This window comes from Pieris brassicae, chromosome 14, assembly GCF_905147105.1.
Source record: "Pieris brassicae chromosome 14, ilPieBrab1.1, whole genome shotgun sequence".
Taxonomy (NCBI): Eukaryota; Metazoa; Arthropoda; class Insecta; order Lepidoptera; family Pieridae; genus Pieris; species Pieris brassicae.
Window position 1 is genome coordinate 422,600 of NC_059678.1, and position 14,154 is coordinate 436,753.

The following is a 14,154-nucleotide window of genomic DNA, read 5'->3' on the forward strand; positions in this document are numbered from 1 at the left end:
CAATTCTTCAGAACCCTCAACACTCACTTTATAGAAAACGCAAAGAGACGCAATGTCTCTGCGTAGAGAGAGATACTCAAGCCGATCTGTAAGACATTGGAGATGTGCAAGGAGTAAGACAGTGCTGTCAGCACTAGAAAGCCATAGATAGTAATCCCGAATTTAATGACGATTGTACATTACCAAATTTGCGACATCAGCGCTATGAATATTAAGGAAACTTATACTCGTATGGCATAACTATCAGGTTCCAACTAATACAGACAGCGCACGCTTATAACAACTCTTAGACGCACTCTCAAATTAATCTTATACACACCCATTCACACCACCACGGAATAATTGTATTATAGTCACCTACCAACACACGGGCGTTAGATCAATTTTGTCACAACCATATCTCCCAGTAATAAAGTTTTATTTCTATTATTGTATTATTGTAGTTTGTTATTTATAATTATTACTATGTAGTATAATAAAGAATAAATATGTATTAATTAGGTTAAACAAATAGTAAATACTGTATTTATTTTGATTGTTTAGGTTTTAGATATAACAACGTCACGTACGCCTGACTTTTAGATGTAGAAATGATATCCTGTATGATGATTTGATTGGAATTTCTTTTTCAAATGCTCTAACAATTTTATACTCCAGACTGATTTCTGATATGGATGGATGGATGTGGCTTATCTAGTCCTATCATAAACAACAACATTTCTGGCTTAAATATATAATAATAATTTATTTAATGTGATTATTATCGTGTTAGCCACAATATTGTCCTGTAACTTGTGACGATAAATATAATTTCATTACAAAGAGGACTTAGGTTTTACTTGCATGTGTCAACTTGTCTAACATTTAAGGTTAAGTTTTGAGTTTCGTGTAACTATTAGTATATTACAAAAAAACAGTTATTTTCACAGTTATTTGTGTACACGAATTCTATACGAACGATTATCGTTCTGGCTCAAATAAAGCACGCCTTTATGACGACAAAATTATTTAGCATTTAGTTTTAGCAAGACCTCTTCCAGTCGATCCGATAATTAAATATTTAAGTAGGTGCCTGACGCAAGAGCTGGTGTTTCCGTCGCTAAACGAATAAGCATCGCAATACAGCCAGGAATGCCAGCATTAAAGATACACTGCCACAGGGACCAAACTCTATAAATATGTTTGAATTATATATATATATCCTTTATATTATGTAGGTAATGATTATTGTATTACGTAAATACTGCTAGCTAAAACAATACAACGTGCAACACAAGGTGTTAGTCTAGAAGCTGTGTGATTAATCGAAGAGGGCGTAGGCTCCAGCTGTACACCAAAGGACCAAGTGCGTCGCCCGTATGGCGAAAGATGAGGAAAACGCGTGCTTTGGACCCAAAACGACAACGTGTGTCTGATTCGTACCTGTTGAAGTACCACCAAGAAACAAGTACAATTGTAAAGTTGTGGGGGTTTTTTAGTGAAGTTATATTGATAAAGTTAAACAATAACCTTAACTTTAATAGACGACTCTGATACGGCTGTTAGACAGACAAGTAGCGAATGAAATTAGCAATGTCGATATTAAAAAAATCCGCACTTGATTCAATGGAGCACAAAGAGAAAGCAAATAAAACGTGGAGAATATAGAGGCGTCCCCACAATCTCATGATGTGCTTTTTGAAGCCGACCCTTTAAGCTAGGGTTGCCATTTCTATATTTAATTTAAATATATATACAAATAATAATTTCTTCTGCTTCAGGAGTAATGACTTCAATTTGACCATTGTTATCAAAAATATTTATTTCCAACACAGTATTTACAATATTCTTAACAAAAATTCAAATAAATATTAATGGTTTGGTCCGTGTGGCAGTGTATCTTTAATGTTGGCATTTCCTCGCTGTATTGCGATAATTATTTGCTGAGGAAACCACCAGCTCTGGGGTCACCGTACTATGTACCAGGCGCCAACTTAAATCTTTAACAAGCTGTTCTTTTGAACCCAAGAGTCTCTACTCCAAAGGATAGCCATAATGCCCATTAGTTTTTTTGGGCAGTTTATTATGTTTCTTTGGAGACTTTTTGCTTAGAAGATCGACTTGATAAATTGTTATTACGATCATATATAGTTTTGATAAACTTTAAACCTTATTTCCAACATGACTATCGTGAGTAACATAAGCTGGCATCTAAAAACATATGAAGTTTGTACTTATTACTAAAAGGTATTTTTTTATACAAACTAAGTTTAATATAACGAAAATAATCTTGCCGATCTTGCGTCGGCTGATTACAGTGTAAATATATATTTTGATTTATGATTTTCAACATCTGAAAAGATGTATGTTCGAAGCTTCAGGAAGTTCTTCAGTAGTACTTTATGGGTCTAAGGCTTGCAGTTTCCTCACGTCGTTAAATGCACACATCGAATAAAATAGTAACTAGCAGTCCATGCAAAAATGTCTATTTAAAATCACGGCGACGATGCAAATAAATTGGCAACCCTAAGCCACGTGCGACATCAAGTGATTAAAATTCTAGTAAGCAATACAGCGTTTATTAGATGCGCTAATCGTGACATATTTATTGTTATTTTATTAAAGGGCAACCCTCGCTGAGGTATTTTATTAAGGGAACAAGATGGATGGGACAGGATTAGTCGATAAACTAACAATTTTAAATAATACCTAATAGTATATTAAAGCTAGCCTTTTGCCAACTTTTTTATTGTCTCTTCACAAACACATCACTTAACAGTAAGATCTAGCTTAACTTAATAATAAGTGATTTACTAAAAGGTATATTTAACGTAGTGTTCAACTCTTACAAGCCGATTTCCTCACGATGTTTTCATTCACCGTTCGAGCGAATGTTAAATACGCACATAGACATGAATCCAAATGGTGCACAGTTAGGGATTGAACCTATGACCTCAGGGAGTCGCACGCTGAAGGCACTAGGCCAACACTGATCAGAATTATAAAAACTGTATTTATAATGGCCAAAACATAAACAAAATTGTTAAAGGCCACCCCTACCACTACAAAAATTTGGCGCCCTTTTTGATTGACCTTTTAGGCCTGAGCCTCAGATTCCTGTAACTGTTTCGTGATCTAATCGGCAAGTAGGTTTTATAATGTAATAGGAGGCAAACGGGCAGGTGGCTTACCTAATGTTAAGTGATACCGCCGCCCATGGACACTCACATTGCCAGAAGGCTCGCTAGTGTGTTGCCGGCCTTTCAAGAATTGGTACGCTCTTTTCTTGAAGGACTCTAAGTCGAGTTGGTTCGGAAATACTTCTGTGGGCAGCTGGTTCCACATATGGTGCGTGGCCAAAAGTGCCTTCGAAAACGCTCAGTTGTGGAACGACGGACGTCGAGGTGATACGGATGGTGTTTTGTATTCTGTCTTGACGTCCTATAATGAAACTCAGCTGCGGGTTTTAGACCGAACAACTCTTCTGAGCCCAGAGGTGAGAACAGTATTCCATGTGGGGCCGAATTTGTGCTTTAATTTAAGTGTTTCTCTAATTTTAAGGTGATCAGCCTTTCGAGCGCTCTTGGCTTTCAGAACCTAAAGCATGCCGGTTTCCTCACGATCCCGTCAATTAGCCGTCTCATCTTCCTCGGACGAGCACAAAGCTGGCTCGAAAATAATAAACGCCAATATAAGAATCTTTTCTGCAATTTTGTTTCCTTTGGAGTAGACACTTGGGCCGTGTTCAAGTGGTTATAAATTGAGCCCTGACTCCTCATCTAGTAGTGCCTTACTCGCTCAACGAACGAACGAAGTATCGAAATATAGCAAAGAAATACCATCAAAAAGGGACCAAACTTTTAGCTTAATTTTAGTATTCTATCTAATCAGCTTTCACAATGTTTTCCTTCAACTTACGTGCGAGTGTTGGCACATTGTTGGACCTCAGAGATGAGAGTCACATGCTGTGAAAAATTCAAATTAACGAGTGTCAATTTATTGAGAGTCAACTAAACTGTATATAGATAAGAGAGATTTAAAAACAAGCGCCATCTTGTGTTAATCTTCGGCCATTGCCGGTTAGCTGTCACAAGATAATATTCTCGTAATAACCGACGGCAATATTACAGCTTACATAGCTCACTATCTCATTATCTGCATACCTACTGTATCATGCCGCGAACAGAGGATGAATGGAGACGTATCTGCTATTTTTAATTCAAACATGTTCACACAAATCAAACCTGATGTAATCCCAATACTAGACAGCAACTAAGGTGATTAAATAGTTTAAGAAAAACACTTTTTGAACGGATTAAAGCTATGTATTATTATTAACAACTTATAATTATTTACATAATTATAAATTTTAATTTTTTTACGACGTTTCGCGTGCTTTTCAGGGTGCGTGGTCACGTGGTCATGTGTTATAGCTATCAAAAGCTATTTTAACAAAAGACAAGATTAAATAGTTTTATAGCCGTGGCGTAACAATTTTTTGAATACATCGTGGTGGAGCATACCGTGACCCACAGCCGTGTTGGATCTTTCAGTCTATACAGGCAAGTTTCTTTGAATATTTTGAACAATTTTGGATGATTTTTTATTGTCATAGCTGCTTCAATGATACAGAACTTGGTACTGTAAAAATATCGAGTTCAAAAAATGGTATACAGCTTACAAAGGGTCCAAAGCCCATAATAGCCTTAATACAATTTTTCTGAGTAATAAAAACTTTATTTACATCTACAGAATTTCCCCGGACATTATAGAAAGGTTACCAAAACTGAGGCAACATAGCCATGATCCATGATAAGCAATAATTTCTGCTTGCTTTGAAGCCCATTTGCGTATAAATAAAGTGGCAAGGGCAACCTATATGGAATGCCTGCAACGCCGGGGATGTAGTGCCGACCTGTCGTTAGAACAACCTCTACTGGCAGCTGGTTTCACAGAGAGGTGGTGCGCGGCAGAAAGTGCCTTAAAAAGCGCTGTATAGTGGAACATCTGGCGATGAGATGGAGAGGATGGAATTTAATTTTGACCTATGTTTTACAATTAAAATAAAACGTAATAAGTTATTATATCATTGAAATATGGTTTTGGTCTAACTCACATAAGATATATAAAATGCTGGTAACTGAGACGTCAGATAATGAGAAACATGTCTCTCGCAATTATTAATAAATATAATTCGCGTTTAAATTAGTTTCATTATGCCAAAAATATTAATTAAAGTAAATGCAAGTAAAATCATATCGGAATCTGGAACAAAAGGTCAGAGATACTTTCAAACTTTGATGAATAATGTCATCTCCGTGTCTTTTATAGCCGGCAAACTCGTCGAGTACCCTCATAACGTATCCCAATAAACCTGATTCCTTTGTCGTCGGCCAATTTGTCATCCATTGTTATCAGCCCCTCGTTATGAGCCCGAAAACATGTTGTTTGAGTGCCGACACGCGACAGAAAAAACAATTAAATATTATCTGTGATGCGAAATGTCATGCGAATTGAACTTGGAATTTTAATAGTTCTCTATGAGCTTTGGTGATTTTTATTTCCTATCGATACAATTTTGGTGATTTTTTTATTTAATATCGACTGTCAATGTACCTGAATTCTTTTTTAATATAAATATATTTAAGAAGAAAAAAGAATTGTAACGATATGGATTAAATATGAAATTTGATTGACAATATATTTTATTTTTACTAGGTTATAGCCACGGTTTTACTCTTTGATGCAATTGCAATTGGGAATCAGTCCCAATATATATATATATATATATTATATTAACACTATCATAACCAAAAATCGTGTATGTTTTCGAAACCACTTTTTTACGTTAACCTTATTTCGTTAGGAAACGAAAGTCGGTTAAATAATATTCGCTAATATAAAATCATAACAGTAAAATTCATTCAACGATAATAAAATGTAATCTGTGACCGCAATATGGCGGAATTAATTCCACGCCAAATTCAATTTACAGTGTTATTAATCTGTGAACAATATAATAATTAATCAAGGCCCGCTAACACCGAATTTTGGAGGAGTAAATGAAAATGCGGATGTGCTAACATTGGATATGGCATTATTGTTATATTACTCACAGTATTAGTGGTTGTTTCATGTTGTAGGTTGAAACCAAATAGTTTTTAACGGAAGATTTTGTCGAAAACAATTAATTATATTGTTATAAATGTTTATATCAATAATAAATAAAACCCAAAATATAAGTAATAGTACTTTTTACTACACAAATTAAAATGTATAAAGAAAATCGTTTTACACGTTGTCTTACCTTTATTATTTATATAACCTAAATCAGTAGGTAAAGTTTTGAAATAAAATAAATTCGTGTCTCTCTTTATTTAAATTGTGTTTCCGGTGTGAAAAAAAGACCCTGATGTCGCTAAGCATCGAATTTAACTGATTGCATTTATGTGGCAACAAACAGAATAAATTAGTCCAAAATAAGTATCTGAAGTATTATCGTGAAAAAAATATTAAAATAAATAAAAAAATAGTAATGTTATAGTTTTCGGCTAATCTGTGGTACATTTTGCATGACAGTTATCATTTCCCTCGTAAAATGTGTAAAAGCTCTGTGGAATGCAATAATTACCCGCCCCTAGCGGCGGTGTTGCAAAGCGAAAAAACTCCGATGTTATAGGGAAATTTATGATTTATAGACTTTATTTATTACGTTTGAAGAATGCGAATTGGTTTTTATAGGGTGAAATTTGTTTTACGTAATTTCAGTAAATATTTCGATATTGTACAATAGTATTCCTTATAAATACTTTAATTATATGAGAAAATTTTACACTAATTTTCTTGTATTTAATTGAGATATATCTTTGTTTGTGTTTAAATAACGACTTAAAAGAAATGCCCTTGTAAATTAATGTAACTTAAGTGTGTTATTTATATTCATAGAGACACAAATTCCAATTTGGCAACAAAAACACTCGTAATATTTTCTTTAGGTAAATACAACTTATTATTTACCCACATGACCAGAATTATCTTAAAAGGTGTTTCTGAATTTTAATATATTTAAAACTACTGAACTGCATTTGATTAAATTTAGATTGTTCCCTTAGTTGATCACGATATAATTTTAGTTTCCGTAACATTTTTGGATAAACATACATAGATTTACCAAGTGAAGCACACGTGCTCGAAAGTCTAATTAGAATATAGAAATTAATATTCTTCTTTTATTACCTATATCTTCCGATTGGAACAAATTTATATACATTGTAAGTGAAACCATACCAATTTCTCTTCGTTAAAACATTCAATCTAAATTACATATAAAAACTAATAAATGACCAAAGATATTTAATATAGTATGAGGCTATGATTCGCTTAGCTTAATATGACTTCTGTAAGAGTCACATTGAGTTAAGCCCCAAGAAATTGTCCTACTAGCGGAATATGTAATGATACTGGCCAACTTATTTATAGAAATGTTATGTTTTTCTCTCGTTTGGTTCAAATAAACATATTTGAATAGCATATAGTTCTATCTATGATGTCTTAAAAGCTTAAAATTTAAAAAAAATAATTAGTTACTAATTTTGAATTTTAATACGTAAAGTGCTAAGAGGTCCTGAGTTGGATTATGCAAATTGTGATTGAAAGATATGAAGATCACATATTTTGCTATATATATATGTAAAATTCGCGTCTTCACCTGCATCGTACATAAATATATTTTTTTATTGTTTTAAATTTGTAATTATTGTCTACAACAGGCACTCAAAAACAAACGGTAAAATATTTAAATGTTTCAAAACTTAAGTAGTCGTTTAAAATACAAAGTAAATAATGTATATACCATAATCTGTGCAAAATACCAAAAAATATGAAATGGTATCCCTGGCTCGCTTTGTTCCCGCCAAATGTATCGAGTATTTTTTAATAACAAGATCAAAGGCCGGCTTTATGAAATAATTTTACTCGTTTGATGTCAAACTTCGATGAACTATGCTCAAATTGAATGAACAAAATGTTGTTTATTAATTCGGCTCGTGCATCTTTCGTTTTCACAGACGTTTCGTCATAAACACAGTAATAGTGAAATATAATTAAGCTAATATTATAGCGAAATGTACCGATTTAATCTATTACTATTATGCCGTAAGTTTTATTATTTTTTTAAGAAATAGATGAAGACAATGGCTTATACCGATGTCAGGCGTAAACTCGTGTTATATAACAAGATAAAAGGCAAGAGACTCATCTGATGTTGATCTCAAGCTCAGCCGGATTTGTGTCCATTTTCAAGTAGGTGCGGCGTGTGTGGAAGAGGTGCATTGGACAGTTTGCTCCGTCTCCCCAAGATCGATATCTGCAGAGTTACCTCCCCCAGAATATCTGAGAGGGGGAATCTCCACCGCGGGAGCATGTACTACTCACTGTTTCTTCTGCATCTTCATATTTCTTAGGGATCCTTTCTTCGCCTCGATATGATATTTTGTGGTTACTCACCGCACGAAACGCGAGTAAAATAATCTAAACCTATTGCATGACTTCATGTTGGCTTTGGGAGAGAATACACTTTATTGCTATAAAACTGAAATTTTCGTGATTGATTATTGTATTGTTCCATTAGTCTTGTCTAATTAACTATGTCTTTTGAAGTCTTATCTAATTGAGAGATTTTTTCTCACAGTGGTTGCCTGGAAGATATCCCTCGAAAGCGATAAGCTCCTTATTATTTCATTATTTTAATTGTACCACGTAGTGTTAGTAAATAAATATATTATCATAACAAAAGTGTTTGTATGTTCACGCCCTGCTAATTCACGGCATTACGAGGCCAGCCTATTTAGCCCTTGATGGGGGCTGCACCTGTATCATCCTTACTTTCTACGAATCCTATTTTTATTGGTTATAGCGACATCTTTAATCTGTGACCAAACTCAATGTGATGACGTCATCATGCTACTCTCATCACAGTAGTCGTAGGTTCCAGCTGTGCACCTTTATCATTCGCTCGAACGGTGATGGAAAACATCGTGAGGAAACCGGCTTGTCTTACACCCACAGAGTCAGAGGCGTTTGTCAGGCAGGATCATCTACTTGCCTATAAGACAAATGATCATAAAACATACAAAAATCTGAGACCCAGACCTAAAAAGGTTGTAGCACCAATAATTTATTGAAGTTATACTTCTTTTCGCGCGTCTAAGTAAATAATTAAAGGGTAATTTTTTACGTTGCGCGTAGAAAGCTATAGTCAACGTTTTCGTTTTTTCTACAAACGCAAAATAAATTTTATGAAAAGATTTTTATCTCATTACGCCAAAGAAGTATAACTTCTTTATCGAAAAAAAAATCCGTCACATTTTTCCGTTACGCACCATTTTTTCCTTTTCCTACCACAGTTGATTTGAAGCCATTAATAACAAAAAAATAATAACGATAACAATGATATTCTGTAATAATCTTAGTAGTAATAAGGTAAAATGAAATAATTGCATTATTTGTATTCATGTCTATGATAATAAAAGCCTTTTGTTAAACTTTGTCTAATTTAACTTTATTTAACCAATTTCTGTAAAGTTGCATATAGTAGATAATTTTTCGAAAAAGAAGTTTCACTTCTTACGTGTGTATATTAATACACGCACACAATTTTTTTATTTATCTCCTGCGTCCGTCTCAATATAGCCTATTTCAATGGAATAAATAAAAAACTTCAATAAATAAGCTTTATTAATAACAATGTAAGGGTCACGCTACTCAATGTCTAGATTAACTAAATTTGCGAGCGTCAGCTTACTCTTTACATACTAATGTTAACCGTACTGAGTCGTTTATTAAGTAATTATCAGTTAGGTAATGATAGATTCAAAAGTTATATAGATCGACGACTCTGATCAATATATTTTAAGGTATTTCAAAACAAAAGTATTGTTTGGCAAATAAAACAGCTATATTGACATTTAAACGATAAATAGTTAAATATAAATTCAATAATATACACAACGTTGTTTATATAATACTAAGTTTTATGTTCCGCTTAATTTATATTGTTAGACTGAGATAGATAGACTGTCAATAAGTACAAAAAACCTTTTTGACAGACCGAGCTCCTCAAAGAAACCATTAAACAATCTTTATTGAACATATCCTTAAAAACGATAGGTTTTTTTTTAAATTATAATCTATGTCATACAAACGCGTTCCATATTCGATTGTGATCCAAGACGTGCGTTCCAAATTTAAATATTAGCAGGAGCATAGACAAATCATAAGTATAGCAGCAGTCACGTGATTTCATACGATTGACGCGCCTCGTTCTTGTCTAAACCCCATTTAAAAATGGAACGTGTTTAAGAGTATAATATCGACGTTAGCCTGGCCTCAGAACAAAAATATGTAGGTTTATGGTCATATAAGACGCATTGTAAATAATCGTTTTTGATATCTTGATAAGAGAATTAAAAGAAAGTTTAGTTACTTTTATATAGAAAGTTAAATGTCTGGAATTTCCTTTGAAGTTAGTCATAATTATCGAAGTTCCTAGTTAGTTATACTTTTGTTCAACCGCTAAGCCGCGCAAACTGTAGTATCCAGCGGTTTCAAGTCCAGTTGTACATCATCCGACTTCAGTTCTTCAACCAACTCCCGTATTCTGAAAATATCAATAAATTAATATTTATGACACGTCGCTTATTGGGTCTATGTATATTTTTCACAACACATACATACATACAACATGCATTACACTACATTATTTTAAAAGATACATTTTCGTCGTCATCATAGTTTTTAAGCTGTGACGAAAAGAAACAGATACTTTAGTTTAAACGGTGCAATTAAACTAATCTATACTTCAATAACTGTCAACTGTCACTTCTCAAATGTCAAGCTGTCACTTTGACGTTGACGTTGACGGCTTGAGCCGTAAATCTTTATATACTTCTACTGTACGTGTGCCACATAACTCTTAAGCGGCAGGACCGATTTGAATGGTTTTTTTTGTATGCGTTTGGGCGGTGCCTGGGGGTTTAGTCAAGATGACTAAATTTGTATGAAACTTTGTCGACAAGAACTGTCATTTTCATACAAATTAAGTTTTCTATTGTTTAGGATCTAGTCAGTACTTGTATACTTTTAGTTTATTCTTTACACACTCACAAACATACAATGAAATTCCCCTATAGTAGTATAAAAATACCTGGCGAGTTGTGTGGGCGTGACGTAAATAGTGTCATCAGTCACACCAGCGGGCGCCGGATACTTGATCGTCCCTATGTCCACTGCCTTCGCTGTCAAGGCCTGGAATATTAACAAACACAACTTTTTATTAATAACTAGCTGACCGCACAGACTTCGTTCTGTCAAAAAGATTTGAAATGTGGCAGTTTTTTGTTCCTACCAATTTTATAGTCGGCGCAAAAAATTCTCATGAAGGTGCTTGGTTCTGCCATCACCCTCGCGAAGCCAACCAAATTAAAAATCAGTACTAATGGTCTATAGCTCTCACATTTTTTAACAATTCAATTTCGAGGTATTATTACTTGTTGTGTTTCGGAACGCGACATTGCTTAGACAACAGTGAGTGCTTGTAATTTAATATGAACTTTTTTGACTCTACATTTTATTTACAAAACGTTTGTATAGGAAAAAGAAAAGGGCTGTTCTAGGGTTTTCCCGGAAATTATTCGAATTTTTCTCGCCGTAAAAACCAAGCTTAGACTTCAACGAACATTTAAAAAAAATAATTTGTACAATTGGTCCAGGCGCTGTAGAGTTAAGCGCTTACTAACACATTTTGCGATTCATTTTTATATTAAAGATTGGCTTCGTATATACAATATATTTAATAAAAGTATATATCTCATATCCCACGTCAAATCTCATGAATTTATATGTCTGTCTCTTCCGTTGCATCCGGTTTGAAAGCACAACGATTCTGAAGATGTCTCACAAGACAAATATTATGTATGTTTTATGAGAATAAATCAGATTTGAATATTGCCCTGTCGTATTCAATTCTCGCTTCCTCTCAAAGTGGCGAAGCCTCCTTCGAGCCCTTATTATCGTGGTGATGCCTGATAGCTATGAGATAATCCCACCACCTTGAAAATTGGAAACGTAGGCCTGGCGCAGGTGTTAGCGTACATATAGGGCTTAGGTATTGTTAGGTTTTTAGGTCTCACCCTCTTATATATTCAGTAGCTTACTCATACATACATTACATACACTATACAGCTTCCATTTATTACATATAAATTTAAACATAGATGTACATATGTCTTGTATTTTAAATTATCTATCAGACCGAGTGTAAAACAAAAAACTTTAGGGGTATTTAAAGTTGGTCCTAGAGAGAATGTTTTGTAGTTGGCAACACTGATTTAGCCCTTCCATTATACCCTTGTTTTAAATTCTAATACTATCAGGTATAATGTAGGATTCTAAATTAAGTAATTTTGGAGCGTGCATTATTAAATGGAAATAATAAAAATAGTAATATTAGTGTACATAAAGACTTACGGCAGTCAGATCCGGCGCCGGGAAGTCCGTAAGGTCAGCTTCCACGCAACGCCACGGCCGGTGTACGGACAGCAACGTACGCGCCTCCTGCTGCAGCGTACGCAGTCGTTCCTGAAACGTATCCGTTCATTATCTGGATCGATTTTAATTCTTCCATATATATATTCATTCGAACGGTAAAAGAAAACATCGTGAGGAAACCGGCTCGACTAAAGCCCAAAAAGTCGACGGCGTGTGTCAGGCACGGGAGACTGACAAATGTACATATAACAGATTCAGCGATCTGAGGCCCAGATCTCAAAAGGAAATTTTAACTATAAATTGAACTATAATGTACGCCGTTAACCAGCATTTGGTTATGATGGAGCCAATAGCTGAGCTCTCAGGCACAGTCAAAGTATAGGGGCAATTTTGGAAATTGCATGAATTAAGGTAAATTTGTAAAAAAATAAAAAAGATACCTCTAGCTGTCCCCTTATCAATCTCTGTCTCTCCTTGTGCTGTTGGAGCACACGCGCATACTTCCCTGGTTCCTCCGGGAACTTCACGAGACCGGAGCGAGCCACGAACATCGTCCACTCCTATAACCCATACACAGTATTGACTTTATAAAATATTTAAGATCATCGGTAAGAGGAGATCCCTTCGTCCCTACCGTTTGCAATGCGGAGAGTTTCGCCTCGACCTGAGCGGCGGCGTGCCTCCGAGCGGCCGCGGCCGGAGCCCCCGGGTTCTCTAAGGGGCGAAGACTTCGCACGCTCACGCGCTCTGCGCGCGCGCACGCTGCTATGCGAGCGGCACGTTCGCGTTCCACGCGCCTGAAATGAACACACTGGTTATAGCCTGTTTGCCGTGTATTAGTCATAGAGATAGCGAACGATATGTGGAGCGAATGTAAACTGTGTCAAGAGATGGCGCTGCTGGCCTAATCACACGCGATATCAACACTGTTTGATAAATGTCTTAAGTTCACTGGAGTTCTTCCCGGGGAAGCGTTCGAGCGTGCGGACGCCTCCGACTTCCAGCATCTCGCCCCGCATCACCAGGCCTCCCGACCACCGCCGAGCATTCCCGCGCGAGTTAGTGCGCGCGGAGGAACCTGATACCGCTTAAGGCTCCGGTTCCAACCCGAGTACATCTTAAAATAAATGGGCTGAGAACCTCCCGCCGACAAATCGGTGCGCTCAATGGACTTCGTCCGCAGGTCCCTCGCCGGGTTTCCCTTGGGTTACTGACATTAACAAACACATACACCAGCGACTGCTGCGAGAGCGAGGACGCTCCGCAGCACCTACGAGACCTAGTGCCGCTCCAGGCCCAACACAAAGACCACCCCACCATTGAGCGGGGCGCGAACAGATACCCCCCGCAAGCCCTTGGGCTTAACGGGGTTCCCGGCGCCACCCGCTGGTGCAAGCGCGGAAGAAAGCAACTTATTCCGGGGACGCCAATCTTCCCTCTACCACCGACTATGACACCAGAGCCATGTCCAAGTCACCTTGGCTTCATACACGACTCGAAGACTGAGTCGAGCGTCGCTTCTTGGTCCTGCAGCCAAGATCGAGAGCCATACCACCTATGCCAGCCTCCGTACCGCCCTGCTAATACAGGGCGCGAAATAATACATCACCCGATTTGGGGGGGGGAAGG

At 36.2% G+C, this 14,154-nt stretch overlaps 1 protein-coding gene across 12 annotated transcripts in view; it reads right to left on the reverse strand.

Annotated features, from left to right (window-relative positions):
* Positions 1 to 10,416: 10,416 nt before the first annotated feature.
* Positions 10,417 to 14,154, reverse strand: part of LOC123717940 (dynactin subunit 1) — a 31,972-nt gene continuing 28,234 nt past the window's right edge. For all 12 annotated transcript variants that reach the window (XM_045674207.1, XM_045674204.1, XM_045674200.1 and 9 more), the window contains 5 exons: positions 13,160 to 13,322; positions 12,966 to 13,085; positions 12,505 to 12,615; positions 11,183 to 11,283; positions 10,417 to 10,636 (listed from right to left, as the gene is read on the reverse strand). In XM_045674207.1, the coding sequence (XP_045530163.1) occupies positions 10,552 to 10,636; positions 11,183 to 11,283; positions 12,505 to 12,615; positions 12,966 to 13,085; positions 13,160 to 13,322 (580 nt within the window). In that variant the 3' untranslated portion in view covers positions 10,417 to 10,551. The remainder of the gene's footprint in view (positions 10,637 to 11,182; positions 11,284 to 12,504; positions 12,616 to 12,965; positions 13,086 to 13,159; positions 13,323 to 14,154) is intronic.